Raw genomic sequence first — 27,839 nt, forward strand, 5'->3', positions numbered from 1 at the left:
AACCGAACCCTGCACTACCCTTTAAAAAATCAGTGTAATTAAAATGTTTCAATGTCACTCAAGCACCCACTCTTACAAAAACTTGTCACTCAAGAAAAAAGATTTTTACAAGCTAAATAACAAAATAATCTTATATAAATAAATAACTTAGATTCAAACAGCTACTTCTTATTTTTTTTTGTTTTAATGCATTTTCTCCCCATTTTTCCTCCTGATTTAGCATACAGCATGTGAAGATCCCACCCACACATAGTCCGGCCCCCACCCTGCAGATACGGTGGGCAATTAGTATCTGCTGCAGGCACTGCCAATTACGCCCGCTAGCCGACCGGTGACAACACCGAGATTCAAAGTTCAGAATCTCGGTGCTGGTGTGCTAGGAGAATATCTTGCTGCACCACCTGGGTGCCTCAAACAGCTACTTCTGAATGAATTTACCGATTTCAGACTACTGAAAACCTGTTTTTATTCATACGGTTTTATATGACAAACTAAATTTAAATAGTTAATATACAGTAGAATTAAAATATACAAGTATATTACATAAAATTACAACAACGTATCACAGCCAAAAATTGTATAAATAAATGACAAAAATAGCTAAGACATGAATTAACAAATAATACTATTTAATCATTTGTAGGGCTGAAACTATTCCTCGAGAACTTCTAGTAATTAGATTACTAAAAATCATCAATTCGCATCGAGGCATCGTTTAATCCATACAGTTATACACAGCTGACGGTGTTTTGCACTTTTGCACAACGCGTTTACGCTGTGGGCAGGTGACGTGAAGATGCCGAGGACTGCATCCAAAATCTCATACTTAAACAGAACTTAACAGGACTTAAACCGGGTACTTTTCGCGTACACTTGAATGAATACTACGTATTTAGACACGCTCGCCGCTCCTGCGTACTGTTCAGTATGAAAGAGCGATTTGAAACACAGCTGAGATTTGATAGCATGGACTGCAAAACAGAGAAAGAGAGAAAATATCGAGGGGGGGAACAGTGGAGACTGGAGAGAGAAAACCACAGAAAGTTTGAGATCATTTTAAGCTGGAAAAAGCGAAAACTCAGAACAACATCCACACCACCAGAGCGTCTTGTTGATACGTTTACTTTTCTTCATTGCAACCACCACACACTTTTTTGAAGACTTAGGCAAACACACACGTACACACAAACAAACACCAAATCTACATCATTTAAGTGATACAATCCTAACAGAACCTACTACAAATGCCACAAAGCCTCCCAACAAAACATTAAAGCTTTATGTTCTGCGTGAGCTGTAGCTGAAACTTTTACTTCTGAAAGTTGCACAAATTCAAGGCAATGTTTATGTATTATTATTATTATTTATGACTTAGTTTTAGGTTGCCTGTTTACATTTTAAAGGTAATTTGATTTATTTTTGATGTATTTGTTTTTGCATTTCAAAAATGTTCTTTAAACTGTCCTGTATGCAAGCAATAAAAATGTGCAGTTTGTTTTAAGAGACATGTCTTATTTAATCTTATATGTATTTATTTATTCTCTTTATTAAAGCAAAAGTATTTCTTATCCGATTGATTACTCGATTAATCGCTGGAATACTCGATTACAAAAATAATCGATAGTTGCAGCCCTAATCATTTGTAAGGTTCCTTGTGCCTTCACTTTTCTAGGTTTCACCATAGCAGTCAGAAGCAGGTTGATGACGTCATCAGCGTGCGGCAGTGCTGTGTGTGACAGCGGACTGTTTATGTATGTGATGAGTGAGAGCTGGTTTGTGTGGATGTAATACAGAGAAATGGAGGTAAATAAAGACGAAGCTGAACGCTGTATTGATATCGCAATAAACGCTATAAGAGACAACGAAGCTGATAAAGCGAAGCGCTTTTTAGAAAAAGCACAGAAGCTGTTTCCGACTGACAAAGCTAACGGTAAGCATCAGCCGACTAGCTTTACTCGTTAGCAATTAGCTATTAGCCGCCTTGATTTATTTTTAATCCTTCTGTACAGCGAAACACAGCAAGCTCACTGTGGATTTATTATAAAGTTGACTAATAATATGTCCAGGTCAGTAAAATAAATAAATACTAGTGTCATTCATATTAGTGTCAATTTATTTTCCTAAAAGCAAGACATCGTTTAACTCTAATTAATACACAACTAGGTAATATGGATTAGAGCTGTAGGGAACACAGTGACCTTTCTGTTACTGATACACTGAAGTCAAGTATTCTGTTTATCGCCGTTTTAATACAATAATTATTCATCTTCAGTAAACACGATTTCCTAAATAGGGTCAAGGTGGGTCCTAAGCCTACCCCAAAACACAGGGCACAATGCAGTAGGGCTGCAACTATCGATTATTTTTGTAATCGAGTATTCTATCGATTATTCCAGCGATTAATCGAGTAATCGGATAAGAAGTACTTTTGCTTTAATAAAGAGCAACAATAAATACATATAAGATTAAATAAGATGTGTCTCTTAAACAAACTGCAAATTTTTATTCCTTGCATACAGCGCAGTTTAAAGAAAACATTTTTGAAATGCAAAAACAAATACATCAAAAAAAGATCAAATTACCTTTAAAATGTATACAGGCAACCTAAAACTAAGTCATAAATAATAATAATAATACATAAACATAAGCCTCTAATTTGTGCAACTTTCAGAACTAAAGATTTCAGCTACAGCTCACGCAGAACATAAAGCTTTAATATTTTGTTGGGAGGCTTTGTGGCATTTGTAGTAGGTTCTGTCAGGATTGTAACTCCTAGATGAGGTAGATTTGGTGTTTGTGTGTGTGTACGTGTGTGTTTGCTTGAGTCTACAAAAAAGGCTGTGGTGGTTGCAATGAAGAAAAGTCAGAGTATCAACAAGACGCTGTGATGGTGTGGATGTTGTTCTGTGTTTTCGCTTTTTCCAGCTTAAAATGATCTTAAACTTTCTGTGGTTTTCTCCTCTGTTCGTCCCTCTCTCTCTCCAATTTGCGGTCCATGCTATCAGATCTCAGCTGTGTCCTAAATCGCACTTTCATACTGAACCGTACGCAGGAGCGGCGAGCATGTCCAAATACGTAGTATTCATTAAAGTGTACACGAAAAGTACCCGGTTTAAGTCCTGTTAAGTTCTGTTTAAGTATGAGATTTCGGATGCAGCCCTCGGCTTCTTCACGTCACCTGCCCACACCGTGAACGCGTTGTGCAAAAGTGCAAAACACCGTGAGCTGTATATAGTTCTATGGATTAAACGACGCCTTGATGCGAAAATTCTGCATCAATGATTTATAGTAATCTAATTACTCGAGTTTCTCGAGGAATCGTTTCAGCCCTACAATGCAGTAACACGCCATGGATTGGGCCCTTGTCCGTTTTATTCATTTTTAGATAATGGTTCTCACTGTGGTTCATTAAGGTCCCAGAGCTTTACAAATCAACACTTATTTCAGCATTTCTGTTAGGTACAGCAGTGTTGTTGGGACATCTCATTGTCAATGCTGGTGGAGAGTAGGGTTGGGTATCGCCACTAATTTCCTGGATCGATTCAATTCCGATTCACAAGGTCCCGATTCGATTCGATCTTCGATTTTCGATTTGATTTTCGATTCAATTTCGATTCAACACATTTAGGCATATTTGAGTTACATTAACAGGTTTTGTTTAAATATGTAAAGATGTTCAGAGAACGAATGTGATAATTGTACAAAGAACGTTCATAAAAAATATTTGTGTATTTTGTTTACATAAATAATTAATCCAAAACAGAAAACAGTAACATTCATTTTTTATTATTATTTTATATGTCTGACACGCTACAACATTGTAAATGTAATGTAAACATACACCTGGCTGTTGAACAGCTTATGCCAAGTTTACACTACACGACACTCTGATTAACACCTGGTCGCTGTAATGTTCACACTACACGACTGATCGGGATACACTACACCATCTATCACCAGGGGGAATCACAGGCGAGCTTCTCTGGTCTCCAAAACTACGTTTTGTCAGGAAAACACACGTGAGAAGTGATGAAAGGTTTAATGATACCACGTCCAAACATGCACATCAACAAGTAGCGAGAGATCAAAGTTTGTGCGCTGATGAAATAAATGAATCTGAGTGGATTTGGCAACACGAGCAGCATGGCTTGTTCTATAGTGAGTTGGAGGTTAATAAATATTTTGTGCCGCTCAGGTGGCGCAGTGGTAAAAAGAAACGTGCTGCAACCAGGGCTGGATTCTGAGAACGTGGTATCGAATCCAGCCTTGCTTTACCGGTTCAAAGCTGAGTGGCTATATGAGCAACGATTGGCCGGTTGCTCATATGGGGGGTGGGACAAAGAACCGGATGTGGGTCTCTCTCTGTCAGAATGCGATTGCGTTCTCTGCCGGCTGATTGGAGGCGCTTACACAGAGATGGGAGAGGGTGCCCTTAGGGTGTGTCTCTCCGCATGCAACGCTAGGTGGCGCCAAACTCGTCAATGTGTGGGTGGCAAAGATGCATCTGGCTGCTGCTCGTGTTTCGGAGGGGATTCGGGTTAGGTTCAATCACCTCCGTCAGGGCAGGGTTCGGCATAGACAGAGAGGAAGCACGATGCTAATTGAACAATTGGATGCGCTAAAAAGGGGAGAAAAAGGGGTAAAAAAAAAAAAATAATAAAAAAATAAAAAAATAAATATTTTGTTTTGTAGAGAACGATCAGGTCAGAAATACTGTAAAACTCGCGTGTGCTGATGTATTCTGATAGAAACTATATTGCGCTCCACCACCTGTTTACAACCTCTCCTGTGTTTCCCCTCGCTGTTTCTCACATTGATTGAGAGCCGAGTTTTGATCGCAGAGCGAACACCGAGTTCCTCCCGAATCCAGCACCGACCCGTCGCCGAGCGAAAATCAGTGCAAAAAGTTGTGTAGTGGTCATAACTTGAGCTTCTGCCATGCTAAACTGATGTGCAGGTCAGATCTCGTTGCATGAAAAAACACTTTAATTAAAGGGGGTAACAGATTTCCGTGTGCACCGTAAAAAGGGGCGTATTTAAAAGATCGATCTCGCGTTTATATGAATCGATATCGGATCGTTCAAATAAAGATCGATTCGAATCGAAAAATCGATTTTATAAACCCACCCCTAGTGGAGAGAATAGTATAAAACCAGCAATATTCTGTGTTTGGAAGTGTCCACAAATAAAAGACTAGCAGAAGATAAACACACACTGTGCTTGAAAAAGAAAATAGCTATAGTCTTTAATTCCACACCCACAACTAACAGGGTATGTGTTCCTAATAAAGAGGCCAGTAGATTTAAACATTATTTCAAAATTCCAGCAACACTGCTGCACTACATTTGTTTCAGAGCACACACTACCGTGTTTGTGTCATTACTGTGCTGTCATGGTCCAACACCCAAACATCCTCTGGATAGTCAGGGACCCTTTCAAAAGTGGTGACAAAGTGTACATAGAAACAGATGCGCTACAGTCAATAATAGTACAGTCAGTTCATCTGTATAGTAGCTAATAAATACAATAATTATTCTACATATCAGATAGGTTTATCTAATGTGTTCTGTGAGTGTATGTGCATAATGATCCATGTGTACATTTTAATGAATGTGTCACACAAAACTAAGTCATTAAAGAAATTTTGACCTAGTTTGGCATGAACTGAAACACAACTGTGCTTCTTACTGCAAAACATCAGCGCCTGATTTTACCAATGCTCTTGTGACTGAATGGAAGCAAACCCTCAGTTTCCAAAATCGAGATGAAAGCTGTTCCATAATCCATAATCATAGCTGTTATTGTTACATAGAAGGATCAAAGGGATGAGAATTGGAGGAGAAGAGAAAGGCCAAAGAGGAGGTTTATAGATGCGGTGAGGGAGGACATGCAGGTGGTTGGAGTGACAGAGGAGAATGTTCAGGACAGGGCAAAATGGAGACCAACGATCTTTTTGAGAGTGCTCCTGCAGAGTCCTGCAGCGTCTAATGCATTAGCGCACCACTGTGTAGGTTGGACAGTGTTGTAAGAAGACTGTGTTGGAACCCAGCACTGGCAGGGGATGAGAAGCGGCCACAGACTGGACATGTGTCGGAATGTGGTGATCCGAGTTGTGCAAACAGCAGCGGATTCACAATCAGGAATAGGAAATGATAAAAAATCCAGAAAAATACCTGCTTTAAACCAATAGATCTCTTTTAGTTTAAAGCTGACTTTTTAAAATTTAAATGGATTATTGTTTTGGTATTTGGTGGCTATTAACGATACTGGTGTGTGCAGCATTGTTGGAGTCTCTGCAGCGGAATGGACCTGGCTCCACTCATAGCACTTCTTCAGAAGGCAGTAATGATTCCGATGCAAACCAGCACAAGTCGGATAACCACAGTGCTTCTAAAGAAAAAAAACCTGATTCTACCAAATCCTTCACCTCAGAACAAGTAGACGCTGTAAAAAGGTAAGGGCGGGGAATTCATTACTTATTAATTTTCAGGAACACTTGTGAAGGCCAGTTGGACGGGAAGGTGTCAATAATTATGAAACCATGCTTTTGTAGGGCAAGACCGGAAACCATTGTTAAATAAGCCCTTAATAGCATTGCTTGAGAAACCGTCATGCTGCTGTAATAAATATAGCCACATGGCCTCACGAGTACTTCAGAAAACCATTGTCACTTAACACAGTCCACCACTGCCTTAAGAAATGCAGCCACTCCAGACTTCTCTTGGTCCAAGCTCATCTCAGATAGTCCACAAGACAGTGAAGACATGTGCTGTGGTCAGATGAGTCCACGGTTCAGCTTGTTTTCTGGGGAAAATGGACATTGAGTTCACTTTGCCAAAGATGAAAGGACCATCCAGGCTGTTATCAGTGAAAAGGTGCAAAATCCAAAATTTGTGATGGTATAGGGGCGCATTAGTGGCCATGGCATGGTTGACTTGCATATGTGTTAAGGAACTTTTGTCGAGAAAGTGTATATTGGGATTTTAGAGAGACACATGCTGCCTTTAAGGCAACATCTTTTTTTAATAAGTCCAGGGCTTTATTTCTTTCTGCATGTACTACAACATCTTAATAGACAGAGAGTGTGTGAGCTTGACTGGCCTGCCTTCAGTTCATATCTGCCTTCTATTGAAAATGCCATAGTCAATTTGGATTTTAATTCTGTTTATGTGTTTTTGGCAGGATCAAACAATGCAAAAACTACTATGAGATTCTTGGGGTGCAAAAAGATGCATCAGATGAGGACCTTAAGAAGGCATATAGGAAACTTGCACTTAAGTTTCATCCTGATAAAAACCATGCACCAGGGGCTACAGAAGCTTTTAAAGGTAAGCATGAAATATTCTTAAACACTTTATTTAAAAGTGCACCTTTATGTTACAATGTTTTACTGGGTACAAATTTGTCAATTGTACTCATTTTTAAATGGTTTGCATGATTATTTATGTTTGTTTGTTTGTTTATCATGTTGTGCTGTGTAGCAATTGGGAATGCGTATGCGGTATTGTCTAACCCGGGAAAGAGGAGTCATTATGATCAGTACGGCGAGGTGAAAAGCAATGCTAGCAGACACAGCCATGCTCACAGAGATTTCCAGCCTGATATCTCCCCTGAGGATCTCTTTAACATGTTCTTTGGCGGAGGATTCCCATCTAGTAAGTGTTTTTGTGTGTTTGTGTAAGTGGTAGGTGGGGGTTTGCTGTTTTTAAAGCAGTTTTTGGCCCTATATAGCTTGATACTTTATTCCCCAGTACATATTATAATATGCAACTCATTTTTGCTTTAGTTTGCTGTATGTGCTGTCAGCTTGTAGTATCACCAAAACATAGCAAACCCTGTGACAATATTTCAATTAACACAGAAATGTAATTGAATTATTGTATCATTTCACTTGCTAATGTACTCTGGATGTGGACTACGCTCGGTAATGTAATGTAAATGTAAATTCTAAATCTGAATCTTTCGTAGTCGCTGTCCATTGACCTTTGCGCTTTTGTGGATGGCAAATCAAATTTGCCCCAGCATAGACTATAGGCAGTTTGAAACGGATCTATATGACTAGAAATCTCCCATATGCCAATAGCCTATTGATTTTCCCATCACATCACGTATGACTTTTTTTATACTGTTCTCAGTTGTATGCAACTGGACCCCCTCTAGGCTCACTGAGGCCTTGGCCCCCTGGTTAAGAACCACAGCACTAGCCCACTACAGCTGACATTCATGGTTCAAATCTCACAGTGCTATCGGCTGGTTGGGCTTCCACACAGACCTGATTGGCTATGTCTGAGAGAGGTATAGGGGTGGCCGAACAGCTTAGCCATTGGGAGGTGCACTTGTCAGTGCGCTCTCTGTGCCGTTCCTAAGCCCAGATAAAAATAAGGAGGGTTGCATCAGGAAAGGCATCCGGCATAAAAACCATGCCAGATCAAGTATGCAGACCAGAATGATCCACTGTGGAGACCCCGAAATATACAGGAGCAGTCAAAAAAGGAAGAAAAAGTTCTCTAAATGTGTATCTAATCCCACTTCTCAGGTAATGTTCACATGTACAGCAATGGGAGAATGCACTACAGCCAGCAGCGTGCAAGAAGAGAGGAGAGAGGTGTAAGTAAAAGTTTAAAGTTCATGTTCTTATGAATTAAAAAGTAAACTATTTTAACTTTTATTGTATTTAGCAAGACTAAATCTTGAATTAATTCCCGTGAGAAGTGTGAACCTATAGATGGCAGCAGTGAGCTATGCATCATGCATCATTTTCTAGCACATTTAACTGAACTGCGACCACGTGCGACATGTGCTGGTTGTGGCTTCATTTTTATTGAAAGGAGTTATTTGAATATTTAGTCTGTGTGTAATATTGATACTTTTATTTTACACTATATTATCACCAATTGTTAACAGGCATGTAAAATCAGTTGCCGCTCCTAGGATTCAGTTACAGATGTGCCGTGATTTAACAGGTTTTCTGTAATGTTTCAGTCTTTTTTGTCATAGTTATCGCTGATGCACCACAGATGGGGTTAAAAGTAATTGGAAGAACTGGTGCTTGCATTTGAAGACTCCTCTAATTAATGTCTGTGTTGGTTTCTCTCTCTCTTTCTCTCTCTGTGTGTGTGTGCATGTGCATGCCTGCTCTGTTACAGGGTGGCTTGGCTCTCTTCGTCCAGCTCATGCCAATCCTTATACTTGTTATTGTGTCTGCTCTCAGCCAGATGATGGTGGGTGACCCTCCCTACAGCCTCACCTTTAGACCGTAAGATTACACACCATCACTTTAATTGTATGTTTCCTGTAATAAACACATGCATACACACAGGCCTGGTGCCCTGTTCAGGGTCTATTATTGCTGTGCACTCAGTATTTCACCGTAACCTTGAACAGACTGAATCAGTTAGTTAAAAATAATGAAGAAATAAAAATGCTTGCACATGTTAATCTGCACTCAGCTTAGTCTAAACACCACCACTGCCATGTTCACTTGCTTAATCATTGACGTCAACACTAAGAGACACATTTACCAGCACCTCCACTTTAGCATGTACGTGTGCACACATGCTCTTCCCATAAGGATTTCACTCTGACTTCACATGAACATATAACATATATATATATATATATGACTTCTGTATTGTAATAACTAATATGTAGTAATATTTCCATTCAAATTAATATAATAATGTGACATCTGAGCATATAAAACAAATTAAGATGAAGTAATCTAGTAGTAGGGGCGGCACAGTGGCTCAGTGGGTAGCACTGTCGCCTCACAGCAAGAAGGTTCTGGGTCCTCCCACAGTCCAACGACATTCAAGTGAGGTAAATTGGAGGTACAGAATTGTACACAACTGTGTTTGACATTAAACTTGTGAGCTGATGAAACTTGTGTAACAAGTAACTACCGTTTCTGTTTTGAATGTACCCAAAGAGTGTAAAACATGATGTTAAAATCCTAATAAATAAATAAATCTGGCAGTAGGGGGTTAAAACCTTTCTTGACTGGCTCAGTACAGTATATGAAGTGTGACTGGTTTTAAGGGCTTAGTTTGGGGTGGGGCAATACAGGGACTCCCTAGATGTTTAGAACAGAATATGATTAAATACCTGTATTTGTCAAATATACATATACAGTTGTACAGTACAATGAAATAATTTTTTTGCATATCTCAGCTGAGAGGGTTAAGGGCCCTGCTCAAGGGCCCAACAGTGGCTGCATTGCAGAGCTGGGATTCGAACTCTCAACCTTTTAATTAATAGCCCAAAACTCTAACCACTAAGCTACAATGTTTAAAGCAGGGTGATTTTTATTACATATAGAGCCACTGAGCATGCTGTTCTGACTGAAAGCCTAACTTGAACATGAGTTGCGCATTCATGGCACCCTCTCCTAAACAAGCTCCAATATTGTGTACCGACCCTAGTATTTGACCAAGTGTAAAAATGGCCTTAACTTAAGGGTCACCAGGAAAAAGGTTGCTTATTATGACAGTAATTGAATGTTAATTTGGCTGATGGTTTTATCCAATACAACTTGCATTTAAAACAAGGCTACAGTTTAAGTAATTTGGTCAGATGATGTTGCTCTAGCCCTTAATTATTTTATGGACTTTGCTCTACAGTTGCAGTCTGACAGTAAAGGGACTTAAACTCTTAACCTTTTGATCAATAGTCCTGTACCTTAACCGTTAAACCACCACAGTCACTGTGAGCATGTTACCATGTACTGTTCATGCTCTCAGCCAAGTTTTAACTATCAGTCTTACAGTTTTCTATTAGGGGCACTGACTTATTATTGCAGGACTTGTCTGGACTGGATAAGGCTGGTAGCCAGAGTTGGGACACATAATGACATGACCTTTACACTCTGACCGTAACTGCATATCACATGCAGCGTATGGTGAAAGAGAAATGTCTTAGAGAGCACAGTGCATCTCATGTTCTTCTCTGCTATCTACATATACTTGTTGCCTCACACTCACAAATAGTAAAAATGCTTTTATGGCTCTCACTTCTGTTCTTTTATGTTTTAAATATAAATTACTTCATATAAATAGCTATAAAGTGACTCAGTAAAAATAGATAAAGTGTCTAAAGTGATTTGTGATGTTATTTGTCTTTTAATGCTTGATCTTCTTTGGTTTCCTTGTGTCAGTTTACTATTTAAGCAAGCATGTTCTAATATATCCCAGCTCTTGGCGTTTAGCATATTATCAAATAATATGCACAACAGATGACCCAGTTACATCAACCCTTGTGCTAATAACAATTATGCTCATGTACATTATCATTGCTTGCATGTGTTTACAAATATTTGTAGCTTTAACATTTAGACTCGGCCATCTGATGGTAGTTTGTACATAAAATGTGTTTAGTCAGATACTTTCTAAACGTATCAAATAAAAAAAACTTTATTTGATACATCTGTATCAATTAATTTAGTGATTTAGTGTTCATTTGCTTAGGTCAGTTTTACTTACAGGTTACTTTACAATGATATATATTACAAAGATCACCTTTCTAATGACTAAATAAAGCTTTTTTTTTTCCATTTCATTTTCTTGTTAGGGTCCGTTTTTTTTCTTGAAATTACTGGCCGCAGTCTAGTAACACACCCCAGACAGGATGCCAATCTATCCCCGGGCCACCACCCCCTTTTCAGCCAATCGTAAGCTGCGTCCGGAATCGCATACTTCCATACTCAATAGTACGCGAAATGAGGACGCGAGAGTGGTTAGTATGTCCGAATACATTGTATACACAAAGAGGTACGCGAGAAGCACCCGGATGACCTACTTATTGGGCAGCCATGTTTGAGTATGCAAGTGATGCACACTTGCGGTTCGTTAATGTATCCCATAACGCAACTGGAGCTGCGTAGGCGTTCGAAGCGTAATAAGAAACAAGAAAGATAGCGGTCCTCTGTTTACAAGTGTAAGTAAGATAAATAAAATAAAACATTTTAAAGACGAATTAATAACAAAAACACGATAAATATCCAAAAGTTTGGCGAGTGGGGTTTGTAATGAGTCTGTAACCATGGTGATATTACGTCATCACGTCCCACGTCATCACTTGACGTTGGAAAGATGGCGGATGTAGTGCGTAGCAGTGTTGTGTGCATACTGCATACTTCTGTACTGGAAGTATGTACTTTTTTACTGGCAGAGTAGTGCATACTTCCTCCAATCTAGTACATACTCTCTAAGTATGCGATTCCGGACGCAGCTGTAGTCTCTATGTACACACCCGATCGGCGACCCTAGTGGTAGTAAGCAAGCTTATTTTACCACTGTGCAACCAGTGTACCCTCCCTTTAAATTCATTTGCTATTTGAATTGTTCCTTTTTTAAATGATAATTGAAGAATGCTAAATGTGGCTAATTGAAATAACATTTTGCTGTTTCAGTAGTCTCTGAATTTATTAAAGTAAATTGACTTCTTTGCATTTTAACTGCATTTTAAAGAATGTCACATGCATTTTGGACATGTTTGTGAATTGTAACGGCAGTGTGTGAGTTCTGAGGCTTTGATTCCCGGGCTGGGCTCACTAATACAGTTGCATGGTGTTTATGTGAACCTAGCCATTTGTGGGGACACATGTCAGTGCACCCTTGGTGCCAATTCCAAGCCCGGATAAATAAAAGGGTTGCATCTGGAAGAGCATCAGGTGTAGAAACTAGATAATGCAGACATGATCTGTGGCGACCCCTAATAGGAGCAGCCAAAGGATTCATTTATACTAACCATGGATCGCATTTTATTACAGTAACATATCCAGTTGATATTTAGTTGTAATTAAAGACCGGAGTTAATTCAGACTCTGTACCATCTTTGTTTTGTTTTGGGGTGCAGGTCTTTGGGTCACACACAGAAGCGACTGACTGAGAATCTGCAGGTGCCATACTATGTGGGTGACCGCTTCAGTCAGGAGTACAGCGGTATAAGTCTGAGACAGGTGGAGCGCAGCGTGGAAGAGGACTACATTTCCACACTCCGCAACAGCTGCTGGAAGGAGAAACAGCACAGTACGGTTTATTTACACAACACCCCAGCACTCAGATCCAATAAGTCATCAGATATCCTTGTACATAGAGCGTAATGAAGTTTAATCCTTTAACGGTTTAATCCTATAAATGAATGTGTCTGGTTTTCATTTGCTTAAAATCTTCAATTAAAATGCAATGATGTTGACTCCTCATTAAATCCCATTGTAGAATGTTTTGCATGGAAGGGACAACTTCTGATGACTCGTACGTAAGAAGACGTGAATTTCAGATTATTGCCTGACTCAGCAAAGGAGTTACAGTGGGGTCAAAAAGTATTTAGTCAGCCACTGATTGTGCAAGTTCTCCTACTTAGAAAGATGAGAGAGGTCTGTAATTTTCATCATAGGTACACTTCAACTATGAGAGACAAAATGAGAAAAAAAATCCAGGAAATCACATTGTAGGATTTTTTAAGAATTTATTTGTAAATTATGGTGGAAAATAAGTATTTGGTCAATAACAAAAGTTCAACTCAATACTTTGTAACATAACCTTTGTTGGCAATGACAGAGGTCAAACGTTTCCTGTAAGTCTTCACCATATTTGCACACACTGTAGCTGGTATTTTGGCCCATTCCTCCATGCAGATCTCCTCTAGAGCAGTGATGTTTTGGGGCTGTCGCTGGGCAACACAGACTCCACAAATTTTCTATAGGGTTGAGGTCTGGAGACCACTCCAGGACCTTGAAATGCTTTTTACGTAGCCACTCCTTCATTGCCCGAGCGGTGTGTTTGGGATCATTGCCATGCTGGAAGACCCAGCCACGTTCCATCTTCAATGCTCTCACTGATGGAAGAAGGTTTTGGCTTAAAATCTCACATGGCCCCGTTCATTCTTCCCTTAACACGGATCAGTCTCCCTGTCCCCTTTGCAGGAAAACAGCCCCAAAGCATGATGTTTCCACCCCCATGCTTCACAGTAGGTATGGTGTTTACTCAGCATTCTTCTTCCTCCAAACACGACGAGTTGAGTTTTTACCAAAAAGTTCCATTTTGGTTTCATCTGACCACATGATATTCTCCCAATCCTCTTCTGGATCATCCATATGCTCTCTGGCAAACTTCAGACGGGCCTGGACATGTACTGGCTTAAGCAGGGGGACACGCCTGGCACTGCAGGATTTGAGTCCCTCTCGGCGTAGTGTGTTACTGATGGTAGCCTTTGTTACTTTGGTCCCAGCTCTCTGCAGGTCATTCATCAGGTCCCTCCGTGTAGTTCTGGGATTTTTGCTCACCGTTCTCATGATCATTTTGACCCCACGGGATGAGATCTTGACCCCAAGAGAGATTATCAATGGTCTTGTATGTCTTCCATTTTCTTACAATTGTTCCCACAGTTGATTTATTCACACCAACCTGCTTGCCTATTGTAGATTCACTCTTCCCAGCCTGGTGCAGGTCTACAATTTTCTTCCTGGTGTCCTTCGACAGCTCTTTGGTCTTGGCCATGGTTGAGTTTGGAGTCTGACTGTTTGAGGCTGTGGACAGGTGTCTTTTATACAGATAACGAGGTCAAACAGGTGCCATTAATACAGGTAACGAGTGGAGGACAGAAGAGCTTCTTAAAGAAGAAGTTACAGGTCTGTGAGAGCCAGAAATCTTGCTTGTTTGTAGGATTTTTAAAGAATTTATTTGTAAATTATGGTGGAAAATAAGTATTTGGTCAATAACAATGTGATTTCCTGGATTTTTTTTTTCTCATTTTGTCTCTCATAATTGAAGTGTACCTATGATGAAAATTACAGACCTCTCTCATCTTTCTAAGTAGGAGAACCTGCACAATCAGTGGCTGACTAAATACTTTTTGACCCCACTGTATGCTTGTTTTCAATTTTCTCAAATATGAATCCACAAAACCACAAAGTATTTCTTCAGTTGTGTAGTTTGGGTTTTTGGTTGTTTCACAAGTAGGGACGTCATTCTTTGTGGTGATTAATCAGACTTGGTTAAAGCTGTTTAACCCACATTTCATTCACTTCCTTTTGTTTCGCAATTTGTATCATCATAGTATAGCATATAGTATCAGAAAATGTAGTCTTCTTTTATTTAGTACTGTATTATGGCTAAATGTGACAGAAATACAGTAGACTGACTGAGGCTGGTTATCAGCCTGGCTTTATCAGTATTGATGCAAGCAGCTATTTTCTGTAGCTAAGTAAACACTTTATCAGCTCCTGATAATATTGTGTTAATGTGACTGAGGGCTTGAGAGCTTTTAAATGTATAGTTTTAGGGGGTTCTTTTCCCAATACTATAGATCATGTGCTTTTGTTGAGGTGTCAATGTGTTTAATATCATATGTGTATATTTCCACAGAGGAGGGTTTGCTATACCGTGCAAGGTACTTTGGCGACAGTGAGCTGTATCAGAGAGCTCAAAGGATGGGTACTCCCAGCTGCTCCAGACTCGCTGAGGTTCAATCTGCAATCCATGCATAAATCAGTATCATCAGTTCAACAGCAGGTGCGGAGAAGTGATGTATTTTACCAACTTCACTACAGTATTACAATCATTATTTTAGCCTGCGTTTAAAGGATTATAAATATTTAAATGATTAGGGGAATACATTTTTTTGCAATACTATTACAAGGAATCTTTTTTTCATTAGGGACCCTGATCTTTTAATGATAGGAAAGCACTGATATAGTCACTTTATAAGTTCTTAACCCACGTAGTCTTAGGCCAAAGTTATAATTAGGGATGTCCCGATCCGATCTCACAGATCGGGATCGGGGCCGATCAAGGCATTTTTAACTGATCGGAAATCGGCTTTACTAATGCCGATCATAACCCGATCTTTTGTTTTACGTCAGCATGTCCGCTGTGTGGAAATACTTTAAATTGGAAAGTGAAACGAGTCCAACAGCGGTGTAATGTCTGTAATGCGAGCGTTTTACGAGGCAGTAGGTGCAGAGCTGCGTTCATTACTGTAGAATTTTACTGTTCATATGGTGTGTTATTCGAGGATCACTCCGGTTTACAAAACAATAACTTTTAATCCGAGTATGAAAACTTCAGGACCATGACATACAGCTTTTACGAGTTTACGTGTTACAAGACGGAACGACATCTCAGTATCAAGCTCTCTGATTGGGTTAGTTATGTAACCGAGCGTCGTAGTGATTCACTCGCTTAATAAAGAAATAAAATACACGGTATATTCACAAATTGTCGAGAGCATAACACTTTATTAACTTCTTCTGTTCCGAATAGCGGACAGCCAGAGCCGAGCACGCTATGCCATGCACTATGGAAGCCCCAAAGGGTCAAAACACACTCACTTTGCGTAGACCCGTCCATCAAACCATTGTCACAATACAAGCACTTTAAGAACTGGCTTTCCTTCATAACAAAAGAGTGACTTTCCATTTTATTTTGGTATTCAGGTTTTACTGTAATGCTGTTAAGTAAGATTTTTGTTCATTTTTAGTGTATCACTGCATTAAACAGAATTATGTTCTTTGAATATAAAGTTCAAAGTTAAACTGTAATTATCTCACTTCATTTTTACTACAATGCTGCACTAGGTTTGTTTACTTTTATTTTGTAAAAGAACATTAAGCAATAGCTTGGATGCAGGCAATTTTTTTCCTACAGCACTGCAGAGCTATTCAGTTGTTAAACATATACATTGGATTAATTTGAATAACTGTAATGTACTTGAAGTCTGCACTGTGTAAACAGTGTTTTATAAAACGGATAGTTCCGGTCCTAAAATCTGATTGGCTGAGCCGCGTTCGAAGCCGTTGTAAAATCCCCGATAAACGCACACCTAGGACCACCTCACATCATTCCATATTAATACGCCACTGAAAAGAAAAAGTTAATGTTATTTTCGCCCTCATGTTGCCTAGCAACACTGTTAATCGAACTATTTTGCGTCGCGGAAGAATGCTTTATTGTAAGTTTATACACAATAAATACATTTATGAATTAAACATTGTTGTATTTATTATATTTTATGTTGACCGCCGTTTTATAAAAGCAATAAGCCACTCGAGACCGTGCGTTACTGCTATGATTTTAGCACGGGAAAGAAGTTTTAGGCACTCCGCTTCGCGTTGTGCCAAAAACGTCATCCCCGTGCTAAAATCACAGTAATGCACGGCCTCTCGTGGCTTATTGCTTTAATCTAGTTCTTATCTAGACAATATCTAGAAAATACAAGTATCGGTTTGAGAATCGGTATCGGATCGGGATCAAAATTAAAGATCGGGATCGGGAACAAAAAAACTTGATCGGGACATCCCTAGTTATAACTGTTGAGTAAAGCATAATGAAAGCAGGATTGTTTACATAGTTTATATACTTTTTATATAACTTGGATATAGAAAGGATTCAGACACCTTGACTTGTCCCACACTTTGTGTTGTGTGAATTAGATTTTGAATGGATAGAATCAGCATTTGTACCGATCAGCCTACATATGATCAACCATTATGGCAAAGTTTTCAAAAATGAAGTCAAAATTAAACATTAAAATCTTTTAGTCACAAAAATATTCAGCCTCCTTGTGGCAAATCTTGGCCAGTTGCATTGTTTGCATTATTTATTTTTGGACTGTTTCTAGAACTCAAATGGAGTCCACATGTTAACATTTAAATTGATTGAACACAGCTGCAATCGCTACCAAAGGGGCTTCAACAGTGGCGTCTACAAAGTATTAAGTAAAGTGTCTAAATAATTTTTTTTATTATTCAAGAATTTTGGAACTCTAACAATGTGTTTTCACTTTGTCATTATGGGGGAATAAGTGTAGATTGGTGCATAAAAATAATATCCATTCAAAAAAATATATCCAACATCAAATCCACAACACAAATCATGGGGACTAAATAGTTTTAGAATTTGCTGTTTGTGGAGAAGTGAAAGTGATTTTCAAGTTGATTTCAACACCTGGGCATATTAATAGTGTTTTTTCAAGAATATCATGTCATTTTTTTGTGTTTTCAGGCTTCCTAATTCATTGTTCATCTGTTAATTCATCTCTTTTTTTTGCATTTCCGCCCTAATTTTCCTCCCAGTCTAGTCGTGTCTAATTATGCGACTGCATTGTGCTTCCTCTCTACAGCAGAGGTCGTAATTGCATCAGTTAGGAGGAATCCCCTCCAGCATCCTACCTGCGCAGGAGTCAATCATTGCTTGCGTAGGCGCCCAGCCTGACAGTAGCAGAGCTGAGATTCGAACTGACTGGTTCGAGATGTCAGCTCTGGTGTGCTAGCGTGTTTTACTGCTACGCCACCTGTCCTCTTGTCCTTTTACCTTCATCTCTTCAGAGCATAATTGTTTTACCCAATCCCAGATTATTTCCTCTTTACTACATAGTTGCATAGTATAATTGTTCAGATGCTCTTCAAGAAGTTGACAGTTGAGACTCAGCAACAGAACAGAGCAAATGCGATAAGGAGCACAACTCTTCCAATTTATACCTGAAGTTACTTAAGTAAATGTAACAGAATAAATATAATGTGTCTCTACCCACATGTGTAGAGATAAATGCAATCTTATCTCTAACCTTACCCTGACTTTTGCTGTTGTGAGTCTAGAGTGAAGCATTAACAGAGAGGTGCAGATAAAGAACATGTTTGTGGAGCACTTAGAATACTTATTGAACACTCGAATTGCCTTCATTGGGAAAAGGAGTGCCAACAGCATTTACATTATCAACAACTGAGGACCTAGAGTAGTGTGTGTTTGCTGAGCATCAGGTATCCTCTTATCTCAGTTCTTAGGTGGTCCACAACTGACCAGTTTCAGGGAACAGAGCAACCTGACTGTGTATTAACTTTAATTTCTCTCATTTTCAGGTGTAAAAGAGAAAGATTTCCATTTAAGACCACTGTACGGAGGGCAAAAATGGTGATAAATGGTCGCAGAAAATCAGCCAAAGAAAAGAGCCGTCATACTTGTTGCATATTTGGGTTTGAGTGAGTGAGCAACATTTCTGTGTTAATTAGGAATTCCACTGCTGTCAGGTTATAATGGTTTATACAGAGCTTCTTTTAGTCTTTTGTAAACGTAATTAACACCTCAAGGTAAAGATTAGGAAATCCAATTATGTAACTAATAATTAAGCTGAAATCTATTTATTATCTTTCATACAGAATTTCTGCAAGAACACTACATATCTTTAGTAGGTTTAGCATAGATTATGATCCAGCCACATTGGAATTATTTATAACTGTACAGATGAGATTTAGCTATGTGGAGATTTATTGATAGGTTATGCTAATTAAGGATTAATTGTTATTTTTTGCACTCCATATTTTGATTCTGGCCACTAGTATTTAAGCTACTATACTTCATGTTGTTTTTTATCAGAATTTTAAAATGAAGGCATACACAGTCAATGGACCCTTAATTACAAAACTTATGCCCAAGCGCTTTGTAAAATGAAATAAATAATCTGTGATTTGTTAATTCTCTTGAATCTTCATTTAACAGACAAAAGCAGAATGAAAAGATTTATAATGTTTTCACTGATCGTCTTCATTGTATTTTGTAAATATCAACACATTCTGAATTTGATGCCTGCAACACACTTTAAAAGATTTGAGACAGAGGCATGTTTAGCACTGTGTTTTATTATCTTTCCTATTAATGAGAATTTTTAATGGTTTAAGAATTGAGGACACTAATTGTTGCACTTTTGAAAATGGAATGCTTGATGCGATACTTTATCTGCTCAACAGTCTGTGGTCATTGTTGTCTGATTCTCCTCTTCATAATGCATCATACATTTTTAATTAACAAATCTAGACTGCAGGCAGGCCAGTCAAACACACATACTCAGTGTCTACAAAGCAGAAGTAGTGTATGCAGAAGGATGCCTGGCTTTGTCTTGCTAAAATGGACTTTCCTGTAAAAGAAAGCCACATGTCACCTTGATGGCAGCATGTGTCTCTCTTAAATCCCAATATACACCTCTGCATCAATGGAATCTTCATACATATGCAGGTTACCCATGATGTGGGGGCTGATGCACCCTTATACCATGACGATGTTGGCTTTTAGCACCTTTTGCTGATAACAGTCTAGACGGCTCTTTTTTGTCTTTGGCACAGAGAACACAATGTCTGTTTTTACTGAAAACAAGTTGAAACAAAAAGTTTCATGTTGCACTACAAGATGCAGTGGTGGACTGGGTTTAGTAACAATGGTTTTCCGAAGTACTTCCATGTCCATGTGGCTATATTTATCACAATAACGTGACGGTTTCTCATGCAGTGCCATCTTAGAGCTTAAAGCTCACATAAATTGAAAAACGATTTCTCGATTTTTTGGCACAAAGTGGTGTCACATTATTACTGGCAAAGACTGAACCTCTGGTAGATCCTTCTTTTATAACCAATCATGATTTCCTCACCTGTTACCAATTCACCTGCTTATTGTAGAATGTTTTAAAACACGTTGAATATTCTGTAAACTTTTCACTCATATTTTGCCCTGTTGCAGACACCAAAATTTTTTTATATTTACAAAATACAATTATTTTCACAGTTACATAAAGATTCAAGAGAATTAACAAATCACAGATTCTTCTTTTTATTGCATTTTACAAAATGTCCCAACTTTTCTGGAAATGGGGTTTGTAGAAATATACTATATTCATGTATTGTTCTGCAGCCACATAACAGGCTGACTGAATAATTGCATGAACTAGTAGGTTTTCATGTAATACTCCAGTTAGCCAGCTACGTGACAGAAGCACAATGCATAAAATCATACAGATACAGGTCAAGAGCTTCAGTTTAACATCACCTGAATGAATTTGACAGTGGTGTGATTGTGCCAGCTCTTACATGTACTACATTCTTACACCAATTTTACACCAAATTGTGCAAAAAAACATCCAGTAAGTGGCAGTTCTACAAACAAAAATGGCTTGTTGAAAAAAAGAGGTCAGGGAAAGATGTTCGGTCAGGTTTGAGCTTCCTGCAAGGCTTGTATAATTGAAAGATTACTTATTACAACTGCACTAAGCATATCAAAACATACAACACAATATACATTGAATCTGATGGGCTACAACAGCAGGATTCACTTCTACTGGGTAAGAACTGGAATTCAGTCCACAGCGTGCTCACCAAACTGGACAGTTAAAGATCAGGATGAATGTTTGCCTGGAGCAATAAATCTACATTTCTGCTGCAGCATGCAAACATTAGGTTGCAGAATTTGTTGTAAACACCATTAATCCATGGACCTACATTGTATCAACAGTTCAGAATGGTGATCGTCAATTGGTTTGGGAAATGTTTTTTTTTCACACCTTGAGCCATAATTATTAATTAAGCATTGTGGGAATGCCACAAGCTATCTAAGCGTTGTTGCAGACCATGTGCGTCGTGTGGCTGCTTCCAGCATGTTAATGTGCCATGTCGCAAAGCCCAAGTTAAAATAAACTGGTATACATTTAATTTGGGATGTGGTAAAGTGAAAGATTTGTGTCATAGATGTGCATCCATGCCACAAAATATTGAGGATTTTTTTAAAGTAAAAACATTGTTCCTAATAAAGTGGCCAGCGAGTTTATATACAAGCTAGAAATATTTCATTTTGGAATAATAAAGCAATGTTGCTGCTCTGGACAGTAAGAAAATAAAACTGTGTTTGCCAGTCTTCAATGTTTGTGTGTGTGTGCAGTTTGTGTATGTAGGAAATATGAAGGGGTGTGAGCGCTGAACTGTGTGCGTGTGGTGTGTGATTTATTTAGGCAGCCGAGAGAGTGTGTTCATGTGGTTGAGTCATGTTGACTGTAAGAATTTGGCAGGCTGCGTAGGTTAAGACATGCAGCAGCTCACGTTCTCCAGCAGTTTGTTGTCCCAGCTCACTCAGACTGGTCTGTACTGGATTTGTGTCTCTGATGAATTATATTTTCATATTTAATCTTTTTTTCTTTCTCAAAAAAAACCTTAAAAATGTGATTTACTTATAACAGAAGTACTTCAGGGGAACATGCTCTTGCACTTCATTTGTAATATTAGTTTACATTTTGTTAATGTTATATAACTATTGTTTGTACAGAGAATTCTGGGCTGGTATTTAAAAAACTGTGACCAAAAATATTCCTTCACTGTGAAATGTGGGAGCAGTGGTGGCTCTGTGATTAAAGTACTGGATGATACATCTGAAATTTGGGGTACTTTACCACTGCAGAGCTGCCAGCATTGGTCCCTTGGCCTTCAGTTGTTTGAAATGTATACTAACTAAGCTGAGGGCACTCATGTGGCACAACAGTCTATTATGCTAACCCACCACTGAGACCCAGAAATGAAAACCTTCTAAATTGTTAGCAGTTTTGGATAAATACTTCTGATAAACATGTATATGTGGGCAGGCTATACACCCGGACACAGACAAACAGAATGCCCAAAGAAAACCATGCAGACACAGATAAAATGCCAGTCTCCCTACAGATAGCGAGCGAAGGCAAGGATTGAACCCACATTGCTGTGGGGCACCCATTCTACCAGCTGTGCCACCCTTCTAATATTAAATAGTAATAAATACACAAATAATCTAACCATTTGCTTAGCTTGTGTGATGATCCCTGGTCTAGATTAAAACAGGTAAAGTCAATGAGTTAAGTATCCACTGCCTTGCACAGTCTTACTATTCCTACTGATTAAATGTCTGATATTTACAGCATCCAAAGCAACTTACAGTTATGACTGAACACAATTTGAGCAATTGAGGGTTAAGGGCCTTGCTCAGGGGCTCAACTGTGGCAACTTGGCGGTGGCAGGGCTTGAACCGTCAACCTTTTGATTACAATTCCAGGACCTTAACCACTGAGCTACCACTGCCCTAATGTCTGATCCAGAACATTCTCACCTCATATCACAGGCATTAATAATCAAGTCTCATATTAATCAATTAATGGAAATAGTCAGATTAACAGTCAGGGTCTGTATTTAAATATTCTAAAATTTTCAATGCTTTGGCAGATGGGGTTCTGATTCAAAAAACTCATTTTATGATGCTTTTGCTATCTATGTGAATCATCGACCCTTTTAGAGAAGACTTATGAAACACATTAGTAAATCTGGTAACTACTCCAGGTGTTGCCAAATTTTGAGCTGCCAAATTACCAGACTGTGCTGTACCAGAGGCTTAAATTCATAAATGTTTTATCTGTGACCTGTCATTCAGGGAGAAAAGGTAGAAATTAAGTGTTCAAAGCATTTAAAGCACAAAATTGCCTAATAACATTAGGGTGTAAGTACTAATTTCAGGCACTTCTCCCTGGACAACACTGATTCTCTGGGTTCCCTCTAAACCAATGCAGTGACTCCCACCTTACACCTGTTCCAAAGTTCTTAATGTTTCAGAGAGAAATGTCTGATAGCTGTAGTATTTTGCATTCATTAACAATGGCCAGGTTTCATTTTTTTATTTTCATGGTTTACTACTGCTTTATTCCAGTCCGGGTTACAGTGGGTCCAGTTTCACTGCAGTCACTGGCCACAATGCAGTGACGCACTCCTGGACAAGACGCCAATCCATCGCTGGGCCTTGGGCCATCTCCTTTCTTAGACATTCAATCAGCCAGTGTCTGTATGTAGATGTCCAACCGGACGATAGCACCGCTTGCAAAACTTACCACTGCACCACCTAAGCACCTTTTAAATGCTATTAAGTACTATTTCAAATTTTTATCATTTGAGCAGTTTGTGAAAGCCTGAGCCCTGATATACCAAGTATCACAAACTTTTACAAATTAACCGAAGTTGACATACTTAATTATTCTTTTTTACTTTTAATAAGAATGAACACAAGACATGATTTTTTTTTTTTTATAATTTATTTTTGTGTTTCCTTAAACGTGTACGTAACAGTATTTGAATATCAAATAAATAATGATGCACAGAATATGCATGGTAAAGGCATAAAAAAAATAAAAAAGGTGGACCATTCAAACTGAGGATCAAACTCATATGTTCATGAAATGGCACTTGCTTAATAAAAAAATTTAATGCAGGTAAATCTAGTTTGTAACAATGATAGCTGCCACAGTCAGTTTCTTTAAAAACTGAGGTAAACATTCCAAAGCAGTTAACAGTACTTGACAGGTTTGAAAACTGCCAGAAAGAAGTGCAATATAAGAAGTCAGTTTTTTTTTTTTAAACGTGTATACAGTCTTGAAGACAAAATTGCTTACATTTGTACCTTTTGTTTTTCATATAAACACCCTGGTGACAAAGCATGTAGAGAAATAGTGTGGTAATATCTTCCTTAAGGTCACATACAAAATGTATTGCCAAAGGCAGTCATTACACAGCAATGCCACTTAAGTCCTCGGTTAAGGGCGATTTTCTGATCAGATACCAAGAGACTCATCCTTCAACATGATGGATGCTTAAGACATCTAGTCTCTCAACACTCTTCTATAAGCAGCTCTTCTGAGCTATACAGTTTCCTTTTAATCACTCTGAATCCAGTGCTTAGTTTAAGTACACGTCTCGTAGAATGAGACGACTTTGACGCAAACAATCCTTGAATCTTTGGCCAGATGCCCTCCGACTCAGGTCTGAGGACCAGCGTGAGCTGGAAGGTGGGTACGACACAGGGGTCTGCCGCGATCTGACCAGCGTTTTGAAACGTCTCACCCTGCTGCACACACAGGTCGATGAGCGCTCCCCGCAGACCACATGGTTCACTCGCTGCCAGCTGCACCAGTTCACTCCCTATGTGCTCCAGGAGCTTGATAGGAATGAGGAGTTTGGAGCAGTGTAATGTGTAGTCTTTGGCTTCAGTCAAACAAAGAGCAATCTGCTGCACAACTTCTTTACAGACATTCTCCTCCATTGGGTCATAGAACATGTCAGCATCAAGAGCTGACAAGTCAGGAAGAGATACAGAGCCTGGAAAAGATTAGAAAGAACTTATTACTTAGAACTTTGTTTAAAGGTGTAATATGTACTAGGTGGGCCAGTGTAAAATACATAATAAGACAGTTATGTTAGAGACAAAGCAAGCAAAAAGTGGATAACATACCAGTGTCTGATCCATCATCTGTGCCACTGTGGTCAGAATCAGAGTCAATGCTGTTACTGCTGCTCAGTTTCTGCACCAGGCCACTCCAGGACAGTCGCTGGGGAGCTGAATCAGCCCAAACATTCTCACTTGTAGCCTGCATGATGTGCTTCAGTTCAAGCCTGTAACAAAAAAATTGAATCGGTTATAGATATGTATTCAGGACAAAGTGACAGTGTTACATGATATGAAGACAAAATATCTGAGTTTACTGTGACAGTTTTAAGCCACTTTTAGCAAGACATTTACTAAGTCTTTTTTTCGCAGTTACAAAAAGATTTCTTTTAAGTAAGTGAGATGTAGCCTTAACATTTAATATTGCAAAAATGTTTAAAATCTTACTGAAATCTGCTTGAGTATAAAATGGATTTAACATATACAATATATTTCAGTGTAAAAATGACCATTATTTTTGTGCCGTGTTTGTACTGCACATAGATGCCTCATAAATGTCTCATAAAAACGTTACATACATGCAGCTTTGTTTTTGCATGTATAGAAAGAAATGTATTGTTATGCAATATTTCAACTATATTTTATATATGCAAACTCTTGACAATATGTTCCAAAATATACTTGAACACTTGCATACGTTTCACTCAAAACAACTTGGTTCAGACTGTCAGGCAGACAATGAAAGGCTCAGCTGGCTTTTGCACAACTTAACTCGCCTCACAAAGAAACCGCATAAACTACTAATTCATTTGCTTTGAGAAATACATTTATAAAACAGACTTAATTTGCAGGTTATGCTACAGTTCAGCAGTTTTATGCACCATCAGGCACCAATTGTCTGACCTAAACAACAGAATGGAAAGTTCTAGACTAACAATGAAACATCCCAGTCCCAAACCTTTTAAAAGTAAGACACTCACCAAAATCAACTTGTTATGCAGTATCCTCGATGTGTGTGCAGTTTTTGACGCTATTTCAGTAATTCCACGCAAATTAAAGATTGCACAGAGTAACAAAGAGAAGCTGCATAAGTGCTAAGGTTTCAGTGCTGCGTTATCCCTCTCCCACCAGCTTTCCGCAAACACTGATGTCATGGATGTGAACAAAGCTCTTTATATAGATCCGCCCCCTTGCAGCTTTCCGTGCCCCCATATACCGTTCAGCCAATCAGCTCTGAGCGCACGTCCCGAGCGCTGCACTCTGCCCGGTAACACAGTTGCAGTGAGTGTTGCTGTGCTCGCGCTATTGTCTGCTGAGGAAGTGAAAACAACCCAAACCTCCTATTGTCTCTCACAGAACAAGCCGGGGCAAAACCTCCAAGTAGCTCCATTCCCACCCCACCTAGATGGACACGGGGGAATTGAGGGACAAACTTAACATTTGGTCAGGTATTTTGCCAATTAATAATTTATTGTCTTTGTTTTCAAGTTTTAAACGAAGGCCAACTAAGCAGAATGACCAAGCTTCACAAATACCAGCAGAAACAACCACCACACATTCATTACCAATCCATGACAAGTATAACAAACATATGTTCCCCACTAAGCTTTATAGAAACTTGGAAATTTGGATTTTTTTCACTAACCGCTTCATTCTGGTAAGGGTCGTGGTGGTTCCAGCACCAAGTGAAAAGATTAGGCACAAAGTTGGAATAAACCCTGGGTCACAATTCTGCACAAAGCCACAAACACATTTTCTCACTTTGCAGGGCTATGTAGAGTAGTTAGTATGCTTTGTGTTTGTTTTCAGTAGGAGACTATTCAAAACTTCTTACAGACAGTAATTAATTGGCTGAACCCATGTCCCAGGATATTGCCGTGCAACACCTATTTTAAATTTAGAGAACCTAATAACATGCAACTTACTTTTATCTTCTGAAAGTGATGTTTAGTCAGGTGGCCACATGAAAACACTGAGCACAAGGACAGTATGCACCCTAGACAGGATACATCTTTTGAGAAGAATCACACCCATTAATTAGTTCTCCCTCTCACACCTAGCAGCAACTAAGAGCAGCCAGTTCACCAAATGGTATGTTTTTTTGGAGAAACTGGAGTATCACCCACATAAACATAGGAAAATCATGCAAAGATCCTCACAGTCTTCGATCGAACCCTGGTCCACATGACATATGTTTCTGTGCAGTCCAGTACATTACTTGCCGATCTAGCACTGCCATGCATTATACAAAAAAATATTACTAAATGATTAATGACAAGTGGTAGAATGTTTTATATACTGCAATTTGTTTTTGTATCAGAAAATTGAAATTCAAAACATATATTCAAAACTGTATATTTGCATTATGTGTGCTCAAAAAGATTCATGCACTGTGAAGCTTTAAAAATCCAACAAAAGGCTTATTTATTAACATTATTTATACTAGCATTTAGAAGACATGAAAACAATCCTGTTTAATGAAAATGCACTTACTTTACACATTCAAATCCTAATTTATTTATACAGATAATACAGGATACCACTACACTAATATAACCGTACCAAATGGAATCATTATGTAGGCCCTCAAAACATATATTTAAAACTATATATTTGCATTATGTGTGCTCAAAAAGACTAATGCACTGTGAAGGTCTTCTTAAAAAATCAAACAAAAGGCTTATTTATTAACATTATTTATACTAGCACTTAGAAGACAGGGAAAAATCCTGTTCAATGATAATGCACTTACTTTACACATTCTAATCTTACTTTATTTATACAGATAATACAGGATACCACTACACTAATGTGTCCAAATGGAGTCCTTATGTAGGCCTATAGAAGACAGGAAAACCA

General features: G+C 38.7%; 2 protein-coding genes across 2 annotated transcripts; one reads left to right on the forward strand and one right to left on the reverse strand.

Moving 5' to 3' along the window:
• The first annotated feature begins 1,740 nt into the window (after positions 1 to 1,740).
• On the forward strand, positions 1,741 to 21,673 carry dnajb12b (DnaJ heat shock protein family (Hsp40) member B12b). The gene is made up of 9 exons (XM_063002935.1): positions 1,741 to 1,930; positions 6,280 to 6,454; positions 7,183 to 7,328; positions 7,482 to 7,655; positions 8,537 to 8,607; positions 9,147 to 9,256; positions 12,853 to 13,025; positions 15,363 to 15,509; positions 18,854 to 21,673. The coding sequence occupies exons 1-8, from the start codon at positions 1,798 to 1,800 to the stop codon at positions 15,482 to 15,484; spliced, it is 1,104 nt and encodes a 367-aa protein (XP_062859005.1). The 5' UTR covers positions 1,741 to 1,797; the 3' UTR covers positions 15,485 to 15,509; positions 18,854 to 21,673.
• Positions 21,674 to 23,836: 2,163 nt separating this feature from the next.
• Positions 23,837 to 26,113, reverse strand: ddit4 (DNA-damage-inducible transcript 4). The gene is made up of 3 exons (XM_063002936.1): positions 25,961 to 26,113; positions 25,047 to 25,207; positions 23,837 to 24,913 (listed from the first exon to the last, which is right to left on the reverse strand). Exons 2-3 carry the CDS (start codon positions 25,186 to 25,188, stop codon positions 24,426 to 24,428), a joined length of 630 nt encoding a protein of 209 aa, XP_062859006.1. The 5' UTR covers positions 25,189 to 25,207; positions 25,961 to 26,113; the 3' UTR covers positions 23,837 to 24,425.
• Positions 26,114 to 27,839: the final 1,726 nt, after the last annotated feature.

The sequence above is a fragment of the Trichomycterus rosablanca genome, chromosome 10 (assembly GCF_030014385.1).
Source record: "Trichomycterus rosablanca isolate fTriRos1 chromosome 10, fTriRos1.hap1, whole genome shotgun sequence".
In the NCBI taxonomy this organism is placed as follows: Eukaryota; Metazoa; Chordata; class Actinopteri; order Siluriformes; family Trichomycteridae; genus Trichomycterus; species Trichomycterus rosablanca.

Bases quoted from the DNA above. Each gene is read 5' to 3' on its own strand.
- dnajb12b (XM_063002935.1), top strand. From the start codon at position 1,798: ATGGAGGTAAATAAAGACGAAGCTGAACGCTGTATTGATATCGCAATA. The intron at 7,656-8,536 runs GTAAGTGTTTTT...CCCACTTCTCAG, and splicing joins TGGCGGAGGATTCCCATCTA to GTAATGTTCACATGTACAGC. The intron at 8,608-9,146 runs GTAAGTAAAAGT...GCTCTGTTACAG, and splicing joins CAAGAAGAGAGGAGAGAGGT to GGTGGCTTGGCTCTCTTCGT.
- ddit4 (XM_063002936.1), bottom strand. From the start codon at position 25,188: ATGCAGGCTACAAGTGAGAATGTTTGGGCTGATTCAGCTCCCCAGCGA. The intron at 24,914-25,046 runs GTATGTTATCCA...AATCTTTTCCAG, and splicing joins AGATGATGGATCAGACACTG to GCTCTGTATCTCTTCCTGAC.